Source organism: Mycteria americana, assembly GCF_035582795.1.
Source record: "Mycteria americana isolate JAX WOST 10 ecotype Jacksonville Zoo and Gardens chromosome Z unlocalized genomic scaffold, USCA_MyAme_1.0 Scaffold_18, whole genome shotgun sequence".
Classification (NCBI taxonomy): Eukaryota; Metazoa; Chordata; class Aves; order Ciconiiformes; family Ciconiidae; genus Mycteria; species Mycteria americana.
The window spans coordinates 8,279,736-8,302,582 of NW_027445436.1; the positions used below are offsets into that span (position 1 = coordinate 8,279,736).

A 22,847-nucleotide genomic window follows, 5' to 3' on the forward strand; every position below is an offset into this window, starting at 1 on the left:
AGTCGCCTCCAGAGGCTGAGGAATGGTGCCCCTTTTCCAATCGCTTTGTCAATGCCCCCTTCCCTAGAAAGGGATCCCAGCTGTTTGGCTTCCTTACCCTCTAATTCCAGGCTACTGGCCCCATTATCCCAGCATCGGAGCAGCCAGGAGACAACGTGCTTGCCTGGACGATGGCCAAAATCTTTTCGCATATCTCACAGCTCACACAGGGATAGGGATTGGGTGGTTTCTGTCTCATCCACAAGTTCTTCCTCTTCCTCTCCTTGTGATGGCCCTGCTCTTTCATCTTCCCTTTCTAAACAAGTTGACTTTCACTTCCAGGATTTCTTCTTGTGTATAGGGGCGACTGATACTGACATGGGCTGGTTCCCTGGTTGAACTGCATTATCCATCGCAGGGGGGCTGGAATACCCACAGTGCCTGTCACAGGGGGGGCTGGAATAGCCGCAGTGCCTGTCGCAGTGGGGGCTGGATTAGACACAGTGCCTGTCACAGGGGGGGCTGGAATAGCCGCAGTGCCTGTCGCAGTGGGGGCTGGATTAGACACAGTGCCTGTCACAGAGTGGTCTGTAATAGCCGCAGTGCCTGTTGCAGGGGGGGCTGGAGTAGCTGCAGTGTCTTTCGTTTTGTCACCAGATCCTTGAGGCTTCTGAATAGTGTTGAACAGGGCTCGGTAGGCATGGGCCAGGCCCCAGCACATTGCTGTGATTTGGATCTCCTTAGAATTGCCAGGGTGACATCATACTTTTTCCAAATATTCTACTGATTTTTCAGGATCCTGCACTTGTTCAGGGGTGAAGTTCCAAAACACTGGAGGTGCCCACCGTCCTAGGCATTTGCCCATGCTATCCCACACACCCTGCCACTCATAACTATCCAGCCTTGGGGCAGATCTCTGGATGATATTCTTAAATTGCTTACTAATCTTAGAGAAAACTGAAACAGTATTCCCCAGCAACACCAATAGATGTATCTTAACTACCCAAGCATGTTCAAGATACTGAAAAGTTATTGTAACAAAGGAGGAAACGTAGAAGAAAGTAGCAAAGGTGCCATTCTGCATTTCCTCCATAGAAAACCTCTCAGAGGAAGAAGTATAATTGCTAATTGTCTCCATGAGGTGGTACCCGACATACAGTAATGGTTTCAGTACAGCACTTAGATACCAAAATAAACCCAAGGTCACTGTTTTAATAACAAATCTCACAGGCAAAACATCACTAATCCCTGCAGAGCACAGCAAACTGCAAAAAACAACACCGATCTATAACATGTACAGCAAAAAAATGAGCATGGTGCAGATCAGGTAAACCAATATCGAGAACAGATGAATCAATATCGTGGCCCGCAACTACTAACAGACCTAAATTCCTTGATACGCTCTGGTTAATCTGTTATTATCTCAAACCCTTCAAGCCCCACATTGGGTGCCAAAAAGGACTGTTGTGGTTTAGCCCCAGTTGGCAATTAAGTATCACACAGCCACTCGCTCACCCTCCCCCCCAATGGGATGGGGGAGAGAATTGGAAGAGCAAAAGTAAGACAACTTGTGGGTTGAGATAAGAACAGTTTAATAATTGGAACAAAATAATAATAATAATAATAATAATAATAATAATAATAATAATAATAATGATAAATTGTACTGAGAAGGAAAACAACAAGAGACCGAGAGAGGAACAAAACCCAAGGGAAAAAACATCAGTGATACAACCACTCACCACCTGCCGACCGACGCCCAGGCAGTCCCCGAGCATCAGCCACTACCCCCCAGCCAACTCCCCCCAGTTTATATACTGAGCATGACATCATATGGTATGGAATAGCCCTTTGGTCAGTTTGGATCAACTATCCTGGCTGTGCCCCCTCCCAGCTTCTTGTGCACCTGAGAAGTCCTTGACCAGTGGAAACACCCCTTAGCAACAGCCAAAACAGCAGCGTGTTATCAATATTGTTCTCATACTAAAATCCAAAACACAGCACTATACCAGCTACTAGGAAGAAAATTAACTCTGTCCCAGCCAAAACCAGGACAGTTTATACTTCAGAAACAATTTCTTTGGAGATTTTATTGAGAAATCTATCATGGTAGTGATCACCATTCGGGAGAGAGGAGGTTGGATCACAGTTCTCTAGTTCTTACAAGCTCTTTAAAGTGAATGGAAGCAGATGGGAAAAAAAGAAAATGTGGATTTCCCTGGTTTAGCCTCTCAATACTCTTCCTGGAGGTCTGAAGGAATTATTTCTGACTCTTTCTTTTTTTTTTCCTCAGGTTGGAGGTCACACAATGCTGCCTATTCGTTGGATGCCTCCAGAAAGTATCATGTACAGGAAGTTCACCACAGAAAGTGATGTCTGGAGCCTGGGGGTCGTATTATGGGAAATCTTTACCTATGGCAAACAGCCATGGTATCAGCTCTCAAACAATGAGGTGAGTGTATTATATTTTCAAATTGCATAAAGGAGGGTGGCATTTTAACTGATGGTATGGCTTCTCTAGAGAAAGGACAGTAGCAAATTTATTTAGTAAAAGCAATAACCCTGATATCATGTATTTATGGTATTGTTGCAAACTTTGTGGTTGAAGTTCTTCTTTTTCACCCTTTTCTCCCCAGGTTGGATGGAAGTTATCCAAGTAAGACTATACCAATTTGGGATGTAGCTTTCTCCTTTGGATAGGATAGTCTGCTCTGGGTGTTGAGAAAGACCATGAGGCAATAAAAAGGAGCTTACCTGTCTCCCAAACTGGCATTGGGTGATTTCAGTTACATATCAGGAAATGTCATTGTCACGAAGTGGTTGTTCTAAAACATTCTTGAATAGATTGAAGGAATCTGGAGTTCTCTTCATACCTGGGAAACCAGAAGTAATCCCTTTCCAGAGATTAGCCATGGTGGTACTCATAAAGTGTAAGGAGGGAGGGAGAGGTGCTCTATGTGAGACGATTGAAACAGCTTACTTCTGAGATGAGGTGAGAGTGATAGACAAGTGGGGGACGTATGGTATTGCTTCCCTACCACCATTCCCTCATGAATGGAAGGGGTAACATGGGTTAACGTAACATCACATCACATCAGTCAAGGCATTGCTCCTTGACATCCTACATTATGGTGATTTTTCCAGATCATATCCCACTGCCTGTACATCTACCTAGAAATGTAGCTCTTCTGCAGAGGTGGCCAGGTGACTGCCACCAGTGAGGCTGCTGTGGCTATTAGCAGCTAGCTCTTCCATGGGTGAGGCCTACGTAATTGGCATGGCTACACTGATCCTTTCCTTGTGATTTCTCGTAGGTGATTGAGTGCATCACTCAGGGCCGAGTGCTGCAGCGACCTCGCACGTGCCCCAAGGAAGTATATGAGTTGATGCTGGGCTGTTGGCAAAGGGAGCCTCACATGAGGCTCAACATCAAAGAAATCCATTCCCTCCTCCAGAACTTGGCTAAGGCATCTCCAGTTTACCTGGATATTTTAGGCTAAAACATCCTAGCATTTCTTCTTATGGTCTGCGTGAATGAATGTGTTCAACTGCCACTGAACTCCATTAAAATGTGTTCTTAACTTTGACAGTATTAATGACAAAGATATGGAGAAGCTTTCAAAGGGCAAGCAATGTGCACTTCTCCATCTATAGGCACAGTATTGACTTTTTAGACATTACTGAAATGTATCTTCACTCTCTCTTTCAGTTTCTATCATTTTTCCTCTCTCTAATCAATTTGGCTTCTGCATTATTGTAACTCTGCATAGACAAAGGCCTTAAAAACTTGATCTGTTATATCAGCAGACTCTCCAGTTCGCCCACCACAACTAACAATGCCTTGTTGTATTCATGCCTTTGATGTGGATGAAAAAAGGGAAAAATATATTTGACTCAAACTTTGTGATTTCTGCTGTACAGAAATCTTTATATTCACTCTTTGTATTCACCTCAATTTTTTTGCTTCAGCATGTGGGTGGAAAAAGACTAATGTTCTCTACACAAAGCATATTTTTTGCAGACACAAAGCTAGATGGAATGAAAACAGCACTTATGTGATCCACTATCTGAAGGAACTATGGGATCAGATGGCATCCAACCCCACTAAAAAAACACTGAAACAATTTGATGGAAGGCAAGAGGTGGTTTAGCACTTTCCTTGGACAGTCTTTCTGAGGAGTAAAGGGATTGTTCAAGGAGGTGCATGGCCAGCATTTTTCATTGCCAGATACAAGTCTATGGTAAAAGGGAAAAAGATATTGTCTGTGCTGCACACAATTATGCTACAAAATGATGAACAAAACACATGCCCTTATTTTTTCTTCTAGTAGGATATCGGTATGCCACTGGTATAAAAATGTTCTCCAGCTAGTCTTTGGTAATAAAGGATGATGCTAGGCTTATTAATGTACAGGATTATTTCAGAATCAAGTGTTTAAACTAAGGATTTTGTTAAGATAGGGCAAGCTATAGATGCTGGGGCAGGTGTATCTTATACAGTGCTTGTCCAGCAGCATATTCCTTCCTTCCTCAATACTTTTGGTTTTTTAACTCTGCAAGCAAAACTGTGCATGGTATTTTTTGATTAATGCCCTTTGTGCAGAAATTAATGTCTCATCTTGTAGTACACCCTTGTGCTAACTCATATATATATATATATAAACCTCATATAGCTAACTCATAATAGCATAAGTTATATTTCATTAGAAGGGGCTAATGGAGGACACATTTACAATGCTACAGATACAATAGACTGATATTACATGAATAATCTAAAGCACAGAGATCACTGGTTATGTTTGAGCCATGGTGGGGGATAGAGTGAGATCCCTGGACAAAATAAATATGACTCTGAGATTATGGCTTACTATTCGGAGTGCAAAGACCCTGAATTCAGCACCATGTTTGTGTCAATGCTAGTGCTGTCATTCCCAACATCCACCTTTAAAAAAATTATTTCTTTTTTATTGTATGGGCATCGTACATATACAGCATTTGCATGGCCACTGTGTTGATGACAAATGCATGGGTATATCTGTTGTTTTTCAAACTGGAAGTTGAAGATTTCAAATGTAGAGGTAGGATTATTTTTAATATGAGTTCTTACAAATGAAAACCTACCTTACTTAGTCCTCAAGACTTTTGCCTCCCTCTGTGAGGGGGCATAGCTGCAAAAAAGTGATCTTTCTTTTCTTTTTCTCTTTTTGTTTTTTTCTTATTGACATGAGCCAGATCAAATAGTCTTTCATCTTTGTGTTGGGAGTATTGTATTTAATAAATTAAGCATTTTATTTTTGCAAGTGTTCCCATAATATTCTTAATATATAATTTACTTGCATATATTATTTATTGAGGCACTTTAGGTTTTTCCTTCAGAAGCTTTTAGAGATAGCTCATAAATATTTTGAACATTTTCAAAAGAAAACAGTTCACTGGACAAGTGGTGGATTTTTACCCTTCTCAATGTCATTGAAAAGGCAGCATTACAAATAAACAAGAGAATATAACTATAAAGCCATACTCAGTTTTTCTTTAATAAACTAGATGTTATTTCTTAACCAGTACTGAACTGGAAACACACAAAAAGTCTAAGGAAGATTCCTACAAAATTGGCCTTAAAATTTTACTAGACTGTCTTAGAAGTTCACATAGAAAACTAGATAAAGACTGAGCATCCAGTGAAACCGATTCTCTGGGAATCTGATTTTTATATTTTAAAGGAATTTGCAAATAATTTTCAACATAACAGCAGCAGAGAAGGAAGGCTTCAGAGTCTGCTGATACTGTGCAGTGGGAAAGGGTTGCAGGTGGTGGAAGGGGAGGTGTTAAGCTTCTGCCTTCTGTATTCTGTCTTAGTTTCTTATGAGCTTAAGAAAAAGGCATCTGAGATGCTTCTGTTGCAACGCAGGCTCCAGTCTGAAAGCAAACACATGGGTTTTGCAAGCACTGAAAGAATGTATACCCCCAAAAAAACCCAACCAAGAACAAACCCAACAAAGCCCTGAAATTGTACTTAGTGGCATCTTATTATTGATTTACTAGTAAGACTATGAGAGTCATTTTAGAGAATAGCTAATGTTACAATGCATTGTGCAATAACATAGCAGTATGTTAAACTTCTAAAGGACCAAATGTTCTACAAAGCCACCAGTATGGATAACCTTAAGCTATATCATTACTCTTCTTGATCATGCATAAAAGGTATAATCAGAGTAGACAAGCTATTAACTGTAGTTATACATATTTTGCATTTTTTCATGAAAAGGTAATATATATGTATAAATTTACATACATCTACATTGCTACAAATGATAATTAGTGCTTTTAATAAATTAATAAAGTCTGCAGAGTGACCAAAATAATTTTTTTTCTTTTTATATTTATTTTTCTATGTTTGTGAAATTCAACTTTTTAAACTGATGTGCAGCAGAGGAAGTTCTAGAATGCCAGAGATATAAAAAGCACTTTTTTCCCAAAATGATTGCTTAAAAACATTTCTTCCATTCCCATCTCACTTGCTGATTTCTCACAAGGAAATGAACTAAGCTCCAAAAGCAGTTTGATTTACTGTCATTTCTGGGTTTGTGCAATTGCTTTTTTATTGTCCTAGAATAACAGTGCAGCTTCATTAGCATTTTATAATTGTCTGCAGTAATGAAATAATTCCAAGACTATTCAGACCGCAGCACTACTTGCAGGACAATGGTGAGAATGCCAAAATTCAGCAGTAATAATAGCAACATTTGTGCACACACGCGTGCTCCCCCCCCCTTTTTGAGAGATTGTTTCTGTTGTGGCTGATGTAGACTTTTACAAAACACTTTGAAAATAAAAGAAATAACCCAATAAAATGATCAGGTCACTGGATGACTAAGGTACAATGGGAATGTGTTAGAACAAGACTATCTCTGGGATGTTGCAGCCTGTAAATGAATTCAAATGCTGCTATAAAATGTGAGAGAGGGGAGTGGGGAAGAGCAGGGGAACAGATCAGGGTTTCTAATAAAACATGAAGGTTTTGATAGCACAGGAAGTTGTATTTTCTTGTTGTCAGGGCTGGGATGAACCAGTGCTGCTTTGAATCAAGAGGTCCTTGAAGAGCCTTAGTTAAAACACTTGTGGGTTGTTTTTTTTGTGGGAGGGGGGGGTGTTACTATAATTAATCACAAATATGAAGCAAAAATAAAAAGTGTACATGTTTCAGGGAAAACACTGTGAATTTCACAACAGCAACAAAGTGACTATGACTATTTTGCCATCTTTTAAACATATATCTCAGGAGAAGTAAAAGGAAATGCTGGGTACATTATTTTACTGTCTATGCATTCTAGACCAGGTCTATGGGGTTTTTTTGTTTGCTTGTAGAAGGCTCTGAGTGACAACCAGCTGGTATTTTATAAACACTGAATACTTTGGGCAAGGATAATAGAAGCTGCTAGTAGTGGGGCTGTTTGATAGAAATATGTAAGAAAACAGAGATCAAATCAAATCTTTAGAGAGGCCTATATCTTGCAGCTTCTATGTATCATTCTGTAACTTAAAGAAAAGCAGCTAAGAATGTTATATATACAAGTAATTTAATTCAACACTGATGTTTAATTACATCACCAATAGAGATCAAATCAATTAATTATGAAATATTTGTCCCAGCCCTGCTCTCCGCCTATACTTTATGTATATACATATATTTCTAGATCTCTCCCACTTTGTCACTTGAGTTAGATAGATAGAGAGAGATATATCTATATATAAATATAGATCTCCATATTGTCACCAAACTGTGACCTGGTGTGTAGCACTTTCTCCTTTCTTTTTTCTTTTTCTTTTCTTAATGTGATGTCTCTGTGCAAATATTTAGTGGTTCTCATTTTGCAGTTTGCTATAGCAAGTCATTGCTTTAAAATTTTGCATCTTGGCTGATTTTGAAGTGATGCCTACGTATCAGTGTTAAAAATTTTGTTTGTGAATCATGTGACCAGCTTCTCTCGACATGACATGGAAAGTCTTTTGTGTTATAGTGTTTTCAATAAAAAGAATGTCTTACAATAAACACTGTCATCCAAAAGATACAATGCTTACTTTAAAAGACATACAATTTTCATGTGCTGTGTGCTATTTTCTTTTTTTTTTAATGTCTTTGTTTACCTCCTTTTGAAAAGGATGAAATTAAGATATAGTTTAGTATGCTTAGAAGCAAGATATATTTGCACTCTAAAATCCTGAATAAAAAACAGATCACTGAATTCCTAGGTGAGGAAAGAAGAGTTCCATAATAATAATAGGAAAAAGAAATATCCAATATGAATGTAATCTGTTTGTTAGGCTCTTTTTTATTCTTTTTTTTTTTTTTCATTTTTTTTCTCCAAAATGAAGATCCTATTTGAACACTTTTTCATTTGGAGAGCTGGCTTTGCAAATGGCTTGTTTAAGGCCATTTGCTTCTCCTTCAGTGTGCACAACCTGCACCAGCCAAGCCTAGTTCCCTTTGCTGTTCAGCAACAGGGCCTTCCACAGCCTAGTAACAGAGTCAAAGGCCCATCAGCTCTTCCTGTGCCTTCTGCATAAAATCCAGAGAGTTGTGAAACACTAAAAAGGCTAGTAGGGGATATTCAATACAAGTCCTGCTCCTGCTTCTGCTAAGGCTCAACAAACTTTCAAAATTGATTTCATGATGAAGTCTTTGTACTGGGGTGGATCCATTCTCTGGGGGGATGCTGCTCATCACCACTTGTGGCAGCCCATCTTCGGTAGCCAAACACAGAAGGCTGATGTCTAGCCTGCCTCTGTCTCTTCCTCTTGGCCCTTTTCCAGCTGCCTTGTGCAGCTGCTCATCTTGTCCCCAGGCTGGGGGCCTAGTAACAGAGGAGCCAGGACTGTGTCTCACCCCCAGCTCCCTAGACCCAGCCGCTTGCCTCTCTGCTAGAAACCATCTAGCCTTTGCTTGACATGGCAACTAATCATCCAGTGACATAGTTTTATTGTTCTAATGATCTTGAAATTAAAACACTGAAATATATATCTGTCCTAGTTTTATTGCCCTGATTAAATCTTCTCACAAAAGAAGAGTCAACCTGCATTGTTCCAGAGACTATTTAAATACTCCTTGGAGACATACACATTCACATCACCTTTCACTCATTTATCTTGCTCAGGTAATCAAACTGGCTGGTGCTAGGAACATGTGAAGAGATGCAAATCCATTCCCTCCTGCCTTTGACACCTCAGCTCCCAGGCATGCTTCTGACCTTGTCTCTATCGTCCTGAATGCTGTCCAGCATTTGCAGATTCCTGGCACATCCTCCTTGAATCGCCACCCTTCCACTACTTCTGCTGCAATATACTTTGGGAATTAGCATATATGCGCATATACAAACCAATTACTGGGTGTATTGGGTTTATATGGCAAGGTTTTGGTAGCAGGGGGGCTCCAGGGGTGGCTTCTGTGAGAAGAAACCAGAAGCTGCCCCCATGTCAGACAGAGCCAGTTTCAGCCAGCTCCAAGACCAACCCGCCGCTGGCCAAAGCTGAGCCAATCACTAATGTTGGTAGTGCCTCTGTGCTAACATATTTAAGAAAGGGTAAAAAATGCTGTGCAACAGCTGTGAGATAGAGGGGTGAGGAAATGTGAAAGAAACAATCCTGCATGTATGCAAGGCTGTTGGAAAATAAGTGAGGAACATTTAAAGAATAAAGTTCAAAGGATCAACCAAGAAGGAACAAAAGAAAACCCAAGAATATCCTGGTGAAACCGGATCTTCTAGCATGTGATATTTAACAATGGAGAAAATTAAGCCTTAAAAGGAAGAATGACCCTGGATTCATGACCTGAAAAGCATGGTTTTGGGGTCTACGACCACCAGCGACCACCAGAGGACCCCCATGTGAAAAACTGAGCATGTGTTATGCTAAATCATCATTATGTAAGATAGATACTAATTAACATAGTCCCGCCCAGTAGTGTGAAAACCTATGCATATGGAAAGATATACTGTATAAATGAACCTAGATCTGTGTAAACTGGTATGCACGTTAGGCGGAAGGATCCCCTGTGCATCCAGCGCTGCAATAAAGAGAATGCCTGCTTCTTAATGCTACATTGGTTTTTAAGAGGTTTATTCCCAATTTCGGTGACAGTTTTGGCACCCCATATGGGACACTGCTTCTGAATCTCGATGGATCCGCGGGATCGCAGGACCTCCAGCCGGCACCGAGGGATTCTCGGGGAGAACCTCCGATCCCCGGACCGAAGAGCTCTGAGCAAGACCCCTGGGAAGGTAAAGGCATTCCTTTCTTTAATTTTCTTTAAAAGGGTGGTTGCCTGCCCATAAGATGCTGCGAAAGCCCCACAGGACTGGGCTATAAAGGTACCTAAGGGAAGGAAGGAATCGATCCTATCAGACGAAAGTCTGTAGGACACCCGGGTTTGGAATCTGGAATTGGATTTGGCAATCAATTAAAACCTCCGGAGGAAGAGGTGGGTTAGAGTCCCATTGAAAAAAGGGTATAAGGGGTTCGAGTCCCCAATGTTTTGTTAAGTTGTATTTTTGTGTTTCATGTTAAGTCATTGTCTTTGTGTTTTTGTAAGTCATTGTCTTTGTGGTTTTGTATTTGCTCTTTGTACTATTTTATAATGGGTAATAAGCCTTCGGCGGAAGGGGGGATTTTGAAAAGATCTTCCCTAGGTTGTATATTGAAGCACTGAGGAAAAGTGGAGGGGGAGATCCTCTCACTCGAAAACAGCTTATAGAGTATTGTAATAATTGGCAGTCAACGTATATTCTTGAAGATCAGGAAAAATGGCCAAAGAATGGAACGCTAAGATATAACACTATATTGCAATTGATGTTATTTTGCAGGCAGGAGGGTAAATGGGATGAGGTACCTTATGCAGATTTATTTTTCACTTTGAGAAATCATCCGGAGTGGCAAAAACAGTGTGGGATGATCCCGCAAGATTCTATAATATTGACTTTGGAAAAACAGGGAAGGAATAAGAGTTTAAAACGATGTTGCTCTGCCTGTAGCATTGGGAAAAGGGTGTTTAAAGCGTGGACAAGAAGAAGATGATTTGGAATTTACGGTAGCTCCTCGCCAAAGGCTTGGAGAAAATCCTGATTGGAATGATTTACAGGTAATATTAGATACATTGTTGGATGGCACTGAAAAGAAGATGGTATTAAATACTGCTCAGAAACAGGTAGAAGGGGCACATGCTAATGGGGATTTGCAGGGAACGATAGATCAAAATTTTCCTGCCACAGACCCAGAGTGGGATCCCAATCAGCCGGGACCCCCGGGGGCTTTTAACAAGGTATCAGAGATGGATACTGTTTGGCATAAGGCACGCTATGCCAAAAGCGATTAATTGGTCTAAATTATATGAGATTAAACAAGAACCAAATGACTCATCAGTTTTTGTATATGCCTGAATGCCAGATACCCTTGATGGGAAGGGATTTATTGAGCAAATTAGATGTGCAGATAACCTTTAAGAATGGAGAGGTACAACTACTAATACCCGAACCAAAAGCTGCGGAAGTGAGAATTTTTATGTTACAGAACACACCAAGACCAAAGGAAGAAATTCCTGCAGAAGTGGAGGATGCAGTAACACCCTTGGTATGGGCAAGTGGAATCCCAGGTCGGTCTAAATTGGCGGAACCAGTAAAAGTTGTTCTAAAATCTGGAACTAAACCGGTAAGACAAAACCAGTATCCTATTAAGTGGGAAGCTAGAAAGGGGTTGGAAGAATTAATAACAAAATTTTTGAATTATGGATTATTGATAGAGTATGAATCAGAATATAACACCCCGATATTGCCAGTGAAAAAGCAGAATGGCAAGGAATATAGGTTAGTTCAAGATTTAAGAGCCGTAAATCAGATTGTTCAAGACATTCACCCAGTAGCAGCTAACCCATATACCTTGCTGGCATCCTTAAAAGAAAAACATAAGTGGTTTACTGTACTTGATCTCAAGGATGCTTTCTTCTGCATACCTCTAGACAAAGATAGCCAGGCAATATTTGCCTTCGAATGGGAAAGTCCCACCACTGGACAAAAAACACAACTCACCTGGACGGTGCTTCCTCAAGGGTTTAAGAATAGTCCTACAATATTTGGGAACCAGCTGGCAAAGGAGCTGGAATTATGGAAAAAGGAAAACCCCGAGGGAACAATACTGCAATATGTAGATGACATTCTGTTGGCTGCAGAGACTCGGGGAGAATGTCTACAGATGACTATAAACCCGTTTAATTTTTTAGGACAAGGAGGATATCAGGTATCAAAGAATAAAGCACAGGTAGGAAAAGAGACTGTGATATATTTAGGTTTTGAGATCTCACAAGGACAACGGAGACTGGGAGCCGACAGAAAGGAAGTGATTTGCCAAACTCCAGAACCAAGAACTGTACGAGAACTAAGGGCATTTTTGGGTATGGTCGGATGGTGCAGACTGGATTCTCAGCTATGGACTATTGGTAAAACCTCTTTATGAAGCCTTGAAGGGGTCAAAAGAGAACCACCTACTATGGACCCCTGAATGCCAAGTAGCCTTTAAAAATTTAAAAAGGGCTTTGATGTCAGCACCTGCATTGGGACTGCCTGATTTGTCCAAACTTTTTGAGCTATTCGTACATGAACAACAACATCTTGCCCTGGGCGTGTTGACTCAAAGACTAGGAGCATGGAGGAGAGCCATGGGATATTTCTCCAAACAATTGGACAACGTGAGTAAGGGATGGCCAGGATGCTTGCGTGATGTAGCTGCAACTGTTCTTTTAATTCAAGAAGCTAGAAAATTAACAATAGGACAAAGAATCATTGTGTATGTTCCGCATATGGTAGTTTCTGTTCTAGAACAAAAGGGGGGACATTGGCTGTCTCCAAGCTGTATGCTTAAATATCAAGTCATCCTGTTGGAACAGGATGATGTGGAACTTAAAACCACCACAGCAATCAACCCAGCGATGTTTTTGAATTCAGAAGTGAGGGATTCTGAACCCTTGCACCATGATTGTCTGCAGACCATCAAGCACGTATATTCAAGTAGACAGGATCTAAGGGATGAACCGTTAACTAATCCTGATTTGGAGCTGTTTACAGATGGTAGCAGCTTCATACGAGATGGAAAAAGGATGGCTGGATATGCAGTGGTCACAACTACACAGGTGATAGGAGCTGGGGCCCTACCCATTAACACATCAGCCCAAAAGGTGGAATTAGTGGCATTGAGACAAGCCCTGAAGGTAGCTGAAGGGAGAAAGGTAAATATATGGACTGGTTCAAAGTACGCATTTGGAATAGTCCATGCACATGGGGCTATCTGGAAAGAAAGAGGATTGTTGTCGGCTCAAGGATCACCTATCAAATACAAGGAAGAAATTCTCCAACTTCTACAGGATATTCAAAGACCTAAGGAAGTGGCAGTAATGCACTGCAGAGCACATCAATTTGGACAAACTGCAGTAAACGTGGGTAATGATTGGCTGATAAAACTGCTAAAGAGGTGGCTGAACAAAGCATCCTTGCATTGGTACCAGTAAAACAGATGAAGCTCCCAACTCTAAAACCTAATTATGGCGAGTTAGATCAACAATTGGCATCGCTGTGAAAAGCAAACATAAATGAAGAGGGTTGGTTAGTAACTCCTACAAAGCAAGTCATTGTCACACCACAGGTAATGACTGAGATTGTAAAAGAGAGACACGAGGAAACACATTGGGGTAGTGAGGCTATGATTTCTAGTCTTCAAGATTCAATTATATGCATAGGGTGACAGGAATAGTAAAGTCTATAGCAGCAAATGCCACAAAATACATCTGCATGACTTGAACATACAATTACAAGCTACTTCAAGAATGACCCTTCAGAATCGCCTTGCTTTAGATCTCTTATTACTACATGAACGTGGTGTTTGTGGCTATTTGAATTTGAACGATGATAAATGTTGCATACATATCTCAAACATGACTGAGAATTTGGAGAAACAACTCAATACTATACAAAATGTGGCAAAGTCGAGTCGTAATTTAAGGGAGGCTATGGAAACAGGATGGCTTAACAAGATTTTACATGGATTAGGATTCTCCCTAACAGGATGGTTACAGAGTCTGTTGCAAAATGTAATTGTCTTTATAATAATAATGATAGTTGTTCTTGTTCTGTTTGGATGTTTGAGAAGTTTGGTTACTCGACAATTATCCCAAGCGCATGTATTGGTTGTGCGAAATGAAAGTGAGACTCATTGAATAAGGGTCAGATATCAATAAGTCTCAAAGGGGGGAAATGTTGGAAAATAAGTGAGGAACATTTAAAGAATAAAGTTCAAAGGATCAACCAAGAAGGAACAAAAGAAAACCCAAGAATATCCTGGTGAAACCGGATCTTCTAGCATGTGATATTTAACAATGGAGAAAATTAAGCCTTAAAAGGAAGAATGACCCTGGATTCATGACCTGAAAAGCATGGTTTTGGGGTCTACGACCACCAGCGACCACCAGAGGACCCCCATGTGAAAAACTGAGCATGCGTTATGCTAAATCATCATTATGTAAGATAGATACTAATTAACATAGTCCCGCCCAGTAGTGTGAAAACCTATGCATATGGAAAGATATACTGTATAAATGAACCTAGATCTGTGTAAACTGGTATGCACGTTAGGCGGAAGGATAGCCCGTGCATCCAGCACTGCAATAAAGAGAATGCCTGCTTCTTAATGCTACATTGGTGTTAAGAGGTTTATTCTCAATTGCGGTGAAAAGGTCAGTGAAGAAGGAGGGGGAGGAGGTGCTCCAGGCACAGAAGCAGATTCCCCTGCAGCCCATGGAGGACCATGGTGGAGAAGATATCCACACTGAAGCCCGTGGAGAGCCTGTGCCAGAGCAGGCTCCTGGCAGGAACTGTGGCTTGTGGAAAGCAGGTTTTCTGGCAGGACCCACGCTGGAGCAGTGCACTCCTGAAGGACTGTACCCCGTGGAAAGGACCCATGCTGGAGCAGTTCTTTAAGAACCCACGTTAGAGCAGTTCATGAAGGACTGTCTCCCATGGGAAGGGACCCCACGCTGGAGCAGGGGAAGAACATGAGGAGGAAGGAGTGGCAGAGACAAAGCGTTATGAACTGACTCCAACCCCCATTCCTTGTCCCCCTGTGCCGCTTGGGGAGAGGAGGTAGAAGAGTTAGGGATGAAGTTGAGCCCAGGAAGAAGGGAGGGGTGGGGGGAAGGTGTTTTTAGTTTTGTTTTATTTCTCACTATCCTACTCTGATTTTGATTGGCACTAAATTAAATTAATTTCCCCGAGTTGAGTCTATTTTGCCTGTGATGGTAATTGTATGTAATCTCCCTGTCCTTATCTCGACCCATGAGCTTTTCTTTGTATTTTCTTCCCCTGTCCTGTTGAGGAGGGGAGAGATAGAGCAGCTTGGTTGGCACCTGGAGGCCAACCCATCCCACTGGGCCCCCCAGCAAGTGCAGACAGGATAGAAATATAGTCTTTCAGTCTCCTAGCAACAGAGTAGGTAAAAATGAAAGCTGAAGACCTGTTTCCCTGGCAGTATTCTGTATGTAAGATGTGCATTTTGCTTTTGTTACCTCTGATTGCTATTTCTAATCTGTCTTTTTTTAAATTGAGTGATTTTTCAGCATTTGAATCATTCTATGAAGAGCACTGCTCACATCCCCAGTTACTGTAATTAACATTTTAAAAAATCACAGCTGGGAACTGCAAGTCTTTTGGAGACAAAAAAGAATGAACATATGGAAGTCATATTCCCTGTTTCCCTCTTCTTCCCTCTCATCTCTGAACCAGAGGTTTTCAGTAGAGTCTGTTTCCCTTCCATTTTTTTCCCCAAGCTGCTACATAAGAAAGTCTCTGCAAATACCTGATTATAAACTTGGGTCATCCCTTTTCATTTATGTTTTTTGCACTGCTTCGTGATTTTGTGAATTATATTGACAAATGACATTATCACCAGTCATTTTTAACAACCCAGAATCTAAAGAGGCTTGGATAAGAGAAAGCAGATGGAAAGTAAACATGGTGCCTCTGATACCAAAGAGGCCACTAAATACATATGCACTTTGCATGCTCAAAATAACACCTATTGGCAGTAAATGTTTTCAGCCTTTTTGCTAGTGAGGGACTAATCACTCGGGCAAGAGCTAGGATATTTGCAATCTGTTCCAGTGCTCTTTTGGCTTGTGTTATGTCGTACAACCTCACTGACCTCAGTGTTAGGCAAACAGGTAGGAATCAAGTTAGTAATATGAATCACAGGTAACATTGTTTTCCCAAGGTGTGCAAAATCCTGTAGCAGTTTCATAATAGGATATGTATTGCTTAGAGGTTACTTTCAGACCAGAGTTACTGCTAAAAAATCTACTTGTGAATGTGACTCAGGAGAGGGTTCAAAGATGGTTTTCTTGAGCCAGAATGGTATATGAAGTAAATTCGGCTGTCAACTCATTTGGGGCAAAGTCGAAGATTTGTTTAAAAGCTGGAAACTCAACTAATGGACATTAAAATTCTTAATTTCAGGTCTGCAGCACTGACAAGCCCAACCTAGGGCCTCACTGAAAGTACCAGCATACAACTGCAGAGTTGGAGATAGTGAGGCCCATAAAAACTGAATGAGCTGAGACTGTGGGAGACAGGATGACTCCTGAAACCCTGCCCAGGGATCAAACCCTGCTACTGTTGTTTCGGTTTTCAGAGATCGAAACCTAGGGTTGGCTGGGGAAGCAGACATGATGAGAAGGGAATGGGGGGGGAGGGAGGGGTAGATATTCTCATGCAGGACTATGAAATCAAGCCAGGGCCACACCAAAAATGCTAAAAATGAGAGTCTGTAGCAGTACCTTGAAATGGTAGTGAAGCTGTTACATACACTGACAGGTATGAAGTGAGAATAACAGTAAAAGGTAGCAAAATGCAACTGGTGGTGTTGTAGTCTAACAGTATAGTCTAACAGGAGCTGGTGGAAGGCCAGGCCTTACATAAAGCTGATAAGGGGGATTCAGGCTGGAAAGCGGAACGTCTAAACAAGAATTACTGTCCTTGGGAGAGAAGCACATCCTGGAGAAATATGTAAGCTAATTAAGATGTTTTGGGAACCATCTGAAACAACTAGTAGAAGTGTGATAAGAAGCACCCTCACGCGAATTATCCTCACTATAATACCAAAGTCACACCCCTGGAGCTGGAGACACCGGCCCAAGCAGAGACCCCTCACCTTTGAGCGTGCACAGAATATTAAAGTAGCACTGTAGCTTTAAGTTGAAATAAGAGACATGTAGACCAATAGAAAACTGCTTTGTGTAATTACTTATGCATATACATAACTAGACTGTATAAATACTGTACCTGTATGACCGAACTTTGCGCTAGCTTTGTGGAGCTACCACCTAGCACCCATCCCTGCGCAGACATGAAATAAAATACCTCTGCCCTGTGTGTATATTGGCGTCTTGCACACCGGGTAAACGACCTCACACTTGTGGGATAACAGTTTTTGGCGACCCAGATGGGACTGAGCTGACAGCCTTGCCTGGTTCGTCTTGCCGCATCCGACAGGGAGAAGAGACCTGAGTGTACTCCAGTGCGCACCGACCTGTTGATCGGGGACTCCTTCAGCTCCTCTTCTGCAGTCGGGCAGTAAGCGACACAACGGTGCAACGCTACTGAAAAGAGGTATTTTTGGGGATATGAGAAAAGGGGGGTAGGGGCAAGGTCTCTCGGGAAGCAGGCACCATCTGTTCTGTTCTGGGCTCTGCATAAGATGGCATCAGGAAAGATACGCGGCAGCAGCATAGTTCTGTTTGTTTCTACACGCTGTTCTGAGTAATGAAGGGAGACGTCCCTCGTTCTGGTTTGTGTAGAAACACTGGGTTTTTCGGTACCGATATGGGTGCTGCTGCTTCCCAGGAGGCACCCCTTTGCTCTCCTCTAGGATGCATCCTGAAGAATTGGAAGAAATTTGGGGGGGATCCCATGAGTAAAATTAAGCTAAAATGATATCGTAATCAATGGTGGCCACAATATCAATTGGAAGATGGTGAAAAATAGCCTGAGAATGGATCCTTGAAATATAGCGCTATACTGCAACTAATGTTGTTTTGTCAGGGAAGTGAAAAATGGGATGAAATACCTTGTGTGGATATGTTTTTTGCGTTAAGAAATGATTGGGATATTAGGAAGAAACGTGGTTTAGTGGATTCTAAACATCAGATTGGAATATATGCATTAAAACAGAAAAAGGGAAAATCTTGTTGTATTGCATCGGAAAATTCAGAAGAGGATATTCAGCTGTTGGTGGCTCCCCCAAAACAGCCGGAATCCGATAGCTCAAATGATAATGGAGTTGTGAGTGTTGTGAGTCCTGTCTCTAAAAGAACAAAGGGACAGCTAATTCAAGCTCCCCTGAGACAGGCTGTAGGGCCTGAAGGAACACCGGTGTATGTACACGTGCCTTTTACTACGTCTGATTTATTAAACTGGAAAAAAGGCAGTTGGATCCTATCGAAACAATCCAGAAGGAATGTATAGTACTGTTAAAACTGTAATGATGACTCATAATCCTAACTGGGGAGATGTACAGGCTCTCCTAGAATATTTGTTTACCACTGAGGAGAGAAGAACGATTTTAGAGAAGGCTAGAGAAGGACTAACTCAAGAACATGGGGGGGTGCCTAATACCAATATGTACCTCCCAAAAGAGGATCCGGGGTGGGATCCAAACACAAGTGGAGGATTACAAAGGGTAAAGGAATATCAAAAGCTAATTTTGTATGGGATTCAACATGGAGTGCAAAAGCCTAAGAATTTATCTAAACTATATGAAGTAAGGCAGGGGGATAAGGAAACCCCGTCAGCCTTCTATGAGAGACTGTGTGAAGTAGCTCGAAAATGGACTGATCTGGATCCAGAACATGATAGCAATTCAAAGTTATTTAACATGCTGTTTATTGGTCAAGCGGCAGCAGATATAAGAAAAAAGTTACAAAAGGTAGAGGGTGCGGATGGAATGACAATCTCACGGTTATTATCAATTGCATATAAGGTGTATAAAGTTTCCCCAGCCGATCCTCTGGTTCCAGTCAAGCTGGGGAATGAAATAATAGATTTTGTAACTGATAGTGGAGCCACACATTCTGTAGTAACTAGTTGTAGGGGACCCTTAAGTGGAACTAAAATAAGCGTTGTTGGTGCAACAGGGAAAAAGACTTTAAAGCCGTTTTTACAGCCTATGGAATGTTCAAATTGCTGCCTTTCTGCCTGCTCCCAATCTTCTTTGTCCTTGCGAAATTTCAAAGCCTAAATATATCACACTCTCTTTCCCATCTGGGCCTTGCTTTTTGATACTGGGTATCCTGCTTGTCCCAAAAAAATTCAACAAGCTGATGGTCACTTGTAAACAGTCCTCTTGAGTCTCTGCTGCTATCAAGATGTCATCTACATACTGCAATATTATTCCTTCTGAATTTTCTTTTTTCCACACTTCCAATTCCTTTGCCAACTGATTACCAAATATTGTAGGACTATTTTTGAACCCTCGAGGTAGCACCATCCAGGTGAGTTGTGTCTTGCGTCCAGTGGTGGGGCTTTCCATTCAAAGGCAAATATTGCCTGGTTATCTTTGTCTAGAGGTATGCAGAAGAAAGCATCCTTGAGATCAAGTACAGTAAACCACTTCTGGTTTTCTTTTAAGGATGTCAGCAAGGTATATGGGTTAGCTACTACTGGGTGAATGTCTTGAACAATCTGATTTACGGCTCTTAAATCTTGAACTAACCTATATTCCTTGCCATTCTGCTTTTTCACTGGCAATATCAGGGTGTTATATTCTGATTCACACTCTATCAATAATTCATAATTCAAAAATTTTGTTATTAATTCTTCCAACCCCTTTCTAGCTTCCCACTTAATAGGATACTGGTTTTGTCTTACCGGTTTAGTTCCAGATTTTAGAACAACTTTTACTGGTTCCACCAATTTAGACCGACCTGGGATTCCACTTGCCCATACCAAGGGCATTACTGCATCCTCCACTTCTGCAGGAATTTCTTCCTTTGGTCTTGGTGTGTTCTGTAACATAAAAATCTTTGCCTCCATGGCTTTTGATTCAGGTATTAACAGCTGTGTTTCTCCATTTTTAAAAATTATTTGTGCATTCATTTTACTCAGTATATCTCTTCCTAACAAAGATGACGGACATTCTGGCATATACAAAAATTGATGAGTCACCCATGGCTTTCCCAATTTGAATTTCAAAGGTTATTAAAACGGCCGATTTTCCTTCCGCCCTATCGCCCCAACCACACTTATAGTTTTGTGACTAACCCCCCCTTTGCATATATTTAATACCAAATATGTTGCCCCTGTATCAACTAAAAATTCTACTTCATCATTCCCCAGCTTTAATGTAACCAGGGGTTCAGCTGGGGTTGACTCCCCTGGTCTCCTTCAGTCCTCATCGTTTAGAGTCATCAACTTAATTGCCTGTAGCGAAGGATCCAATGCTCTCACTTTGGGACATTCCCTTTTCCAATGCCCCCTCTCCTTACAGACAGCACACTGATCTTCTGCCATCTGTAGAGGTCTAAACGGAGGTGCTTGCTCCTCCTGGTGGTGCTCCTCCTCTTCCCCTTCCCCTACCTATTCCTGCTTTCCCTCTTCCTCTTTTCCACATTTCAAACACCTTTTCCCAATGCTACAGGCAGAGCAACATCATCTTGAACTCTTATTCCTTCCCTGTCTTTTTCCAAAGTCAATACCATAGAATCTTGTGGGATAATCCCACACTGTTTTTGCCACTCTGGATGATTTCTCAAAGTGAAAAATAAATACCTCATAAGGTATTTCATCCCATTTACCCTCCCGCCTACAAAACAGCATTAATTGCAAGATGGTATTATACCTCAATGTACTATTCTTTGGCCATTTTCCCCCACTATCCAAAGTATACAATGGCCACCAATGATTACAATATTCAATCAATTGTTTCTGAGTTAGTGGATCTCCTCCTAGATTTTTGCAATGCCTTAATATACAGCCTAGAGGAGATGTTCTCGGGAACCCCCCTTCCAGCAATTGCTGACTTCCCATTATAAAATACTATATCCGAACACACAGCAAATTCGTAGCTCCAATATCCAGACCAAAATTCAAAAACCAATATGACAACACAAAAACATAAAAACTATATCCAAACGCACAACAAATCTGTAGTTCCAATATCCAGACCAAAATTCAAAAACCAATAGCCAGTTGGGGACTCTAACCCCTTTGGGGACTCTAACCCCGACCCTTTAGCCAGAGCTCCACAGGCTTTCGCCTAGCAGAGATTAGCTACCTTAGGTACCTTTTTTTAGTCCAACCCTGCGTAGCTTTTGCTGCGCCTTACAGGCAGGCAACCAACCCTTGTTACCGGTATACTCAGAAAGAATGCCTTATTACCTTGTTCCAGTGGATCTTGCTCAGAATTCTTCGGTCCGGGGATTGGAGGTTCTCCCCAAGAATCCCTCGGTGCTGGCTGGAGGTCCTGCGATCCCTCGAATCCGTTGAAATTCAGAAGCAGGGTCCCATCTGGGTCGCCAAAACGGTCACCGAAATCAGGAATCAAACTCCTTAACACCAATGTAGTATTAAGAAGCAGGCATTCTTTATTACGGCGCTGGATGCACGGGGGATCGTTCCACCTAGCGTGCATACCGCAGGTTACATCAACCAAAGCTTATATTGTCCCATTACATACATATGCATCAAATTTCCCAGAATGATCATGCAGGTTCATTCTATTTCCCAGAACTAATTATCATATTTGCATGGTCATTACGCATGCGTCCTTGAACTCCGAGGGGCTTCCGTGGGGGGTCTCTGGTGGTCCTTGGTGGTCGTACAGGTGTGTCCTTTAGTTGACCCCTTCTTATGGGCATGCACGATATCACCTTGCTTATGTCACTTGCTTCCCTTCTTCATGGTGCATGGTCCCTAACAATGATTTGGCACCCTTATTCCTATTCTAACACAAACCAATTATTCTAACTACCCCTCGACTCATTGTCAAGATGGGCTGGGGCTGTACTGGGAGCATACCAGCATGTCCGTACTACTCCTCGTCCAATTGTCTTTGGGCACAGTAGCATATATAGCCATAGATGTACAAACACAACATTAAAGTATTGTCTACCCCGCTCCTATCTCTATGTTGCTTAGTTACAAAAGAACAAACTAATCACTTTGGTTACATCTGGTTACAATCCCACAAGTGTGAGGTCGTTTACCCGGTGTGCGAGACACCAATATACACCCAGGGCAGAGGTATTTTATTTCATGTCTGCGCAGAGATGGGTGCTAGGTGGTAGCTCCACAAAGCTAGCACAAAGTTCGGTCATACAGGTACAGTATTTATACAGTCCAGTTATGCATATGCCTAAGTAATTACACAAAGCAGTTTTCTATTGGTCTACATGTCTCTTATTTCAACTTAAAGCTACAGTGCTACTTTAATATTCTGCGCACGCTCAAAGGTGAGGGGTCTCTGCTTGGGCCGGTGCAGAGCCCAAGCTCAGCCTTTTCCTCAGCTCAGCCTTTTCCTCATCCTTGGTCACTGTGTTCCCTCCCCCATCTACTAGGGGCTGGAGATTCTCCTTAGCTCTCCTTTTGCCGCAACCATCCCTTGCTGACATTATCCAATTGCTTAGAAAAATACCCAACGGCCTGTTTCCAAGTTCCTAATTTTTGAGTCAACACACCCAAAGCAAGATGTTATCACTCATGTACAAACAATTCAATAGGCTTTGCTAAATCTGGGAGTCCTAATGCAGGTCCGGATTAGTTTCTTCTGAAGACACTGTTATTTATCTG

At 41.6% G+C, this 22,847-nt stretch overlaps 1 protein-coding gene across 6 annotated transcripts in view; it reads left to right on the forward strand.

The window, feature by feature from the left end:
• The window catches only part of LOC142402964 (BDNF/NT-3 growth factors receptor-like), a 270,912-nt gene extending 261,695 nt beyond the window's left edge, over nucleotides 1-9,217 (forward strand). For 5 of the 6 annotated variants that reach the window (XM_075488970.1, XM_075488974.1, XM_075488976.1 and 2 more), the window contains 2 exons: nucleotides 2,273-2,431; nucleotides 3,294-5,279. In XM_075488970.1, coding sequence (XP_075345085.1) covers nucleotides 2,273-2,431; nucleotides 3,294-3,479 — 345 coding nt within the window. In that variant the 3' untranslated portion in view covers nucleotides 3,480-5,279. Of the gene's footprint in view, nucleotides 1-2,272; nucleotides 2,432-3,293; nucleotides 5,280-9,131 lie in introns of those variants that run through there. The other variant, XM_075488975.1, reaches the window with a different exon arrangement.
• Nucleotides 9,218-22,847: the final 13,630 nt, after the last annotated feature.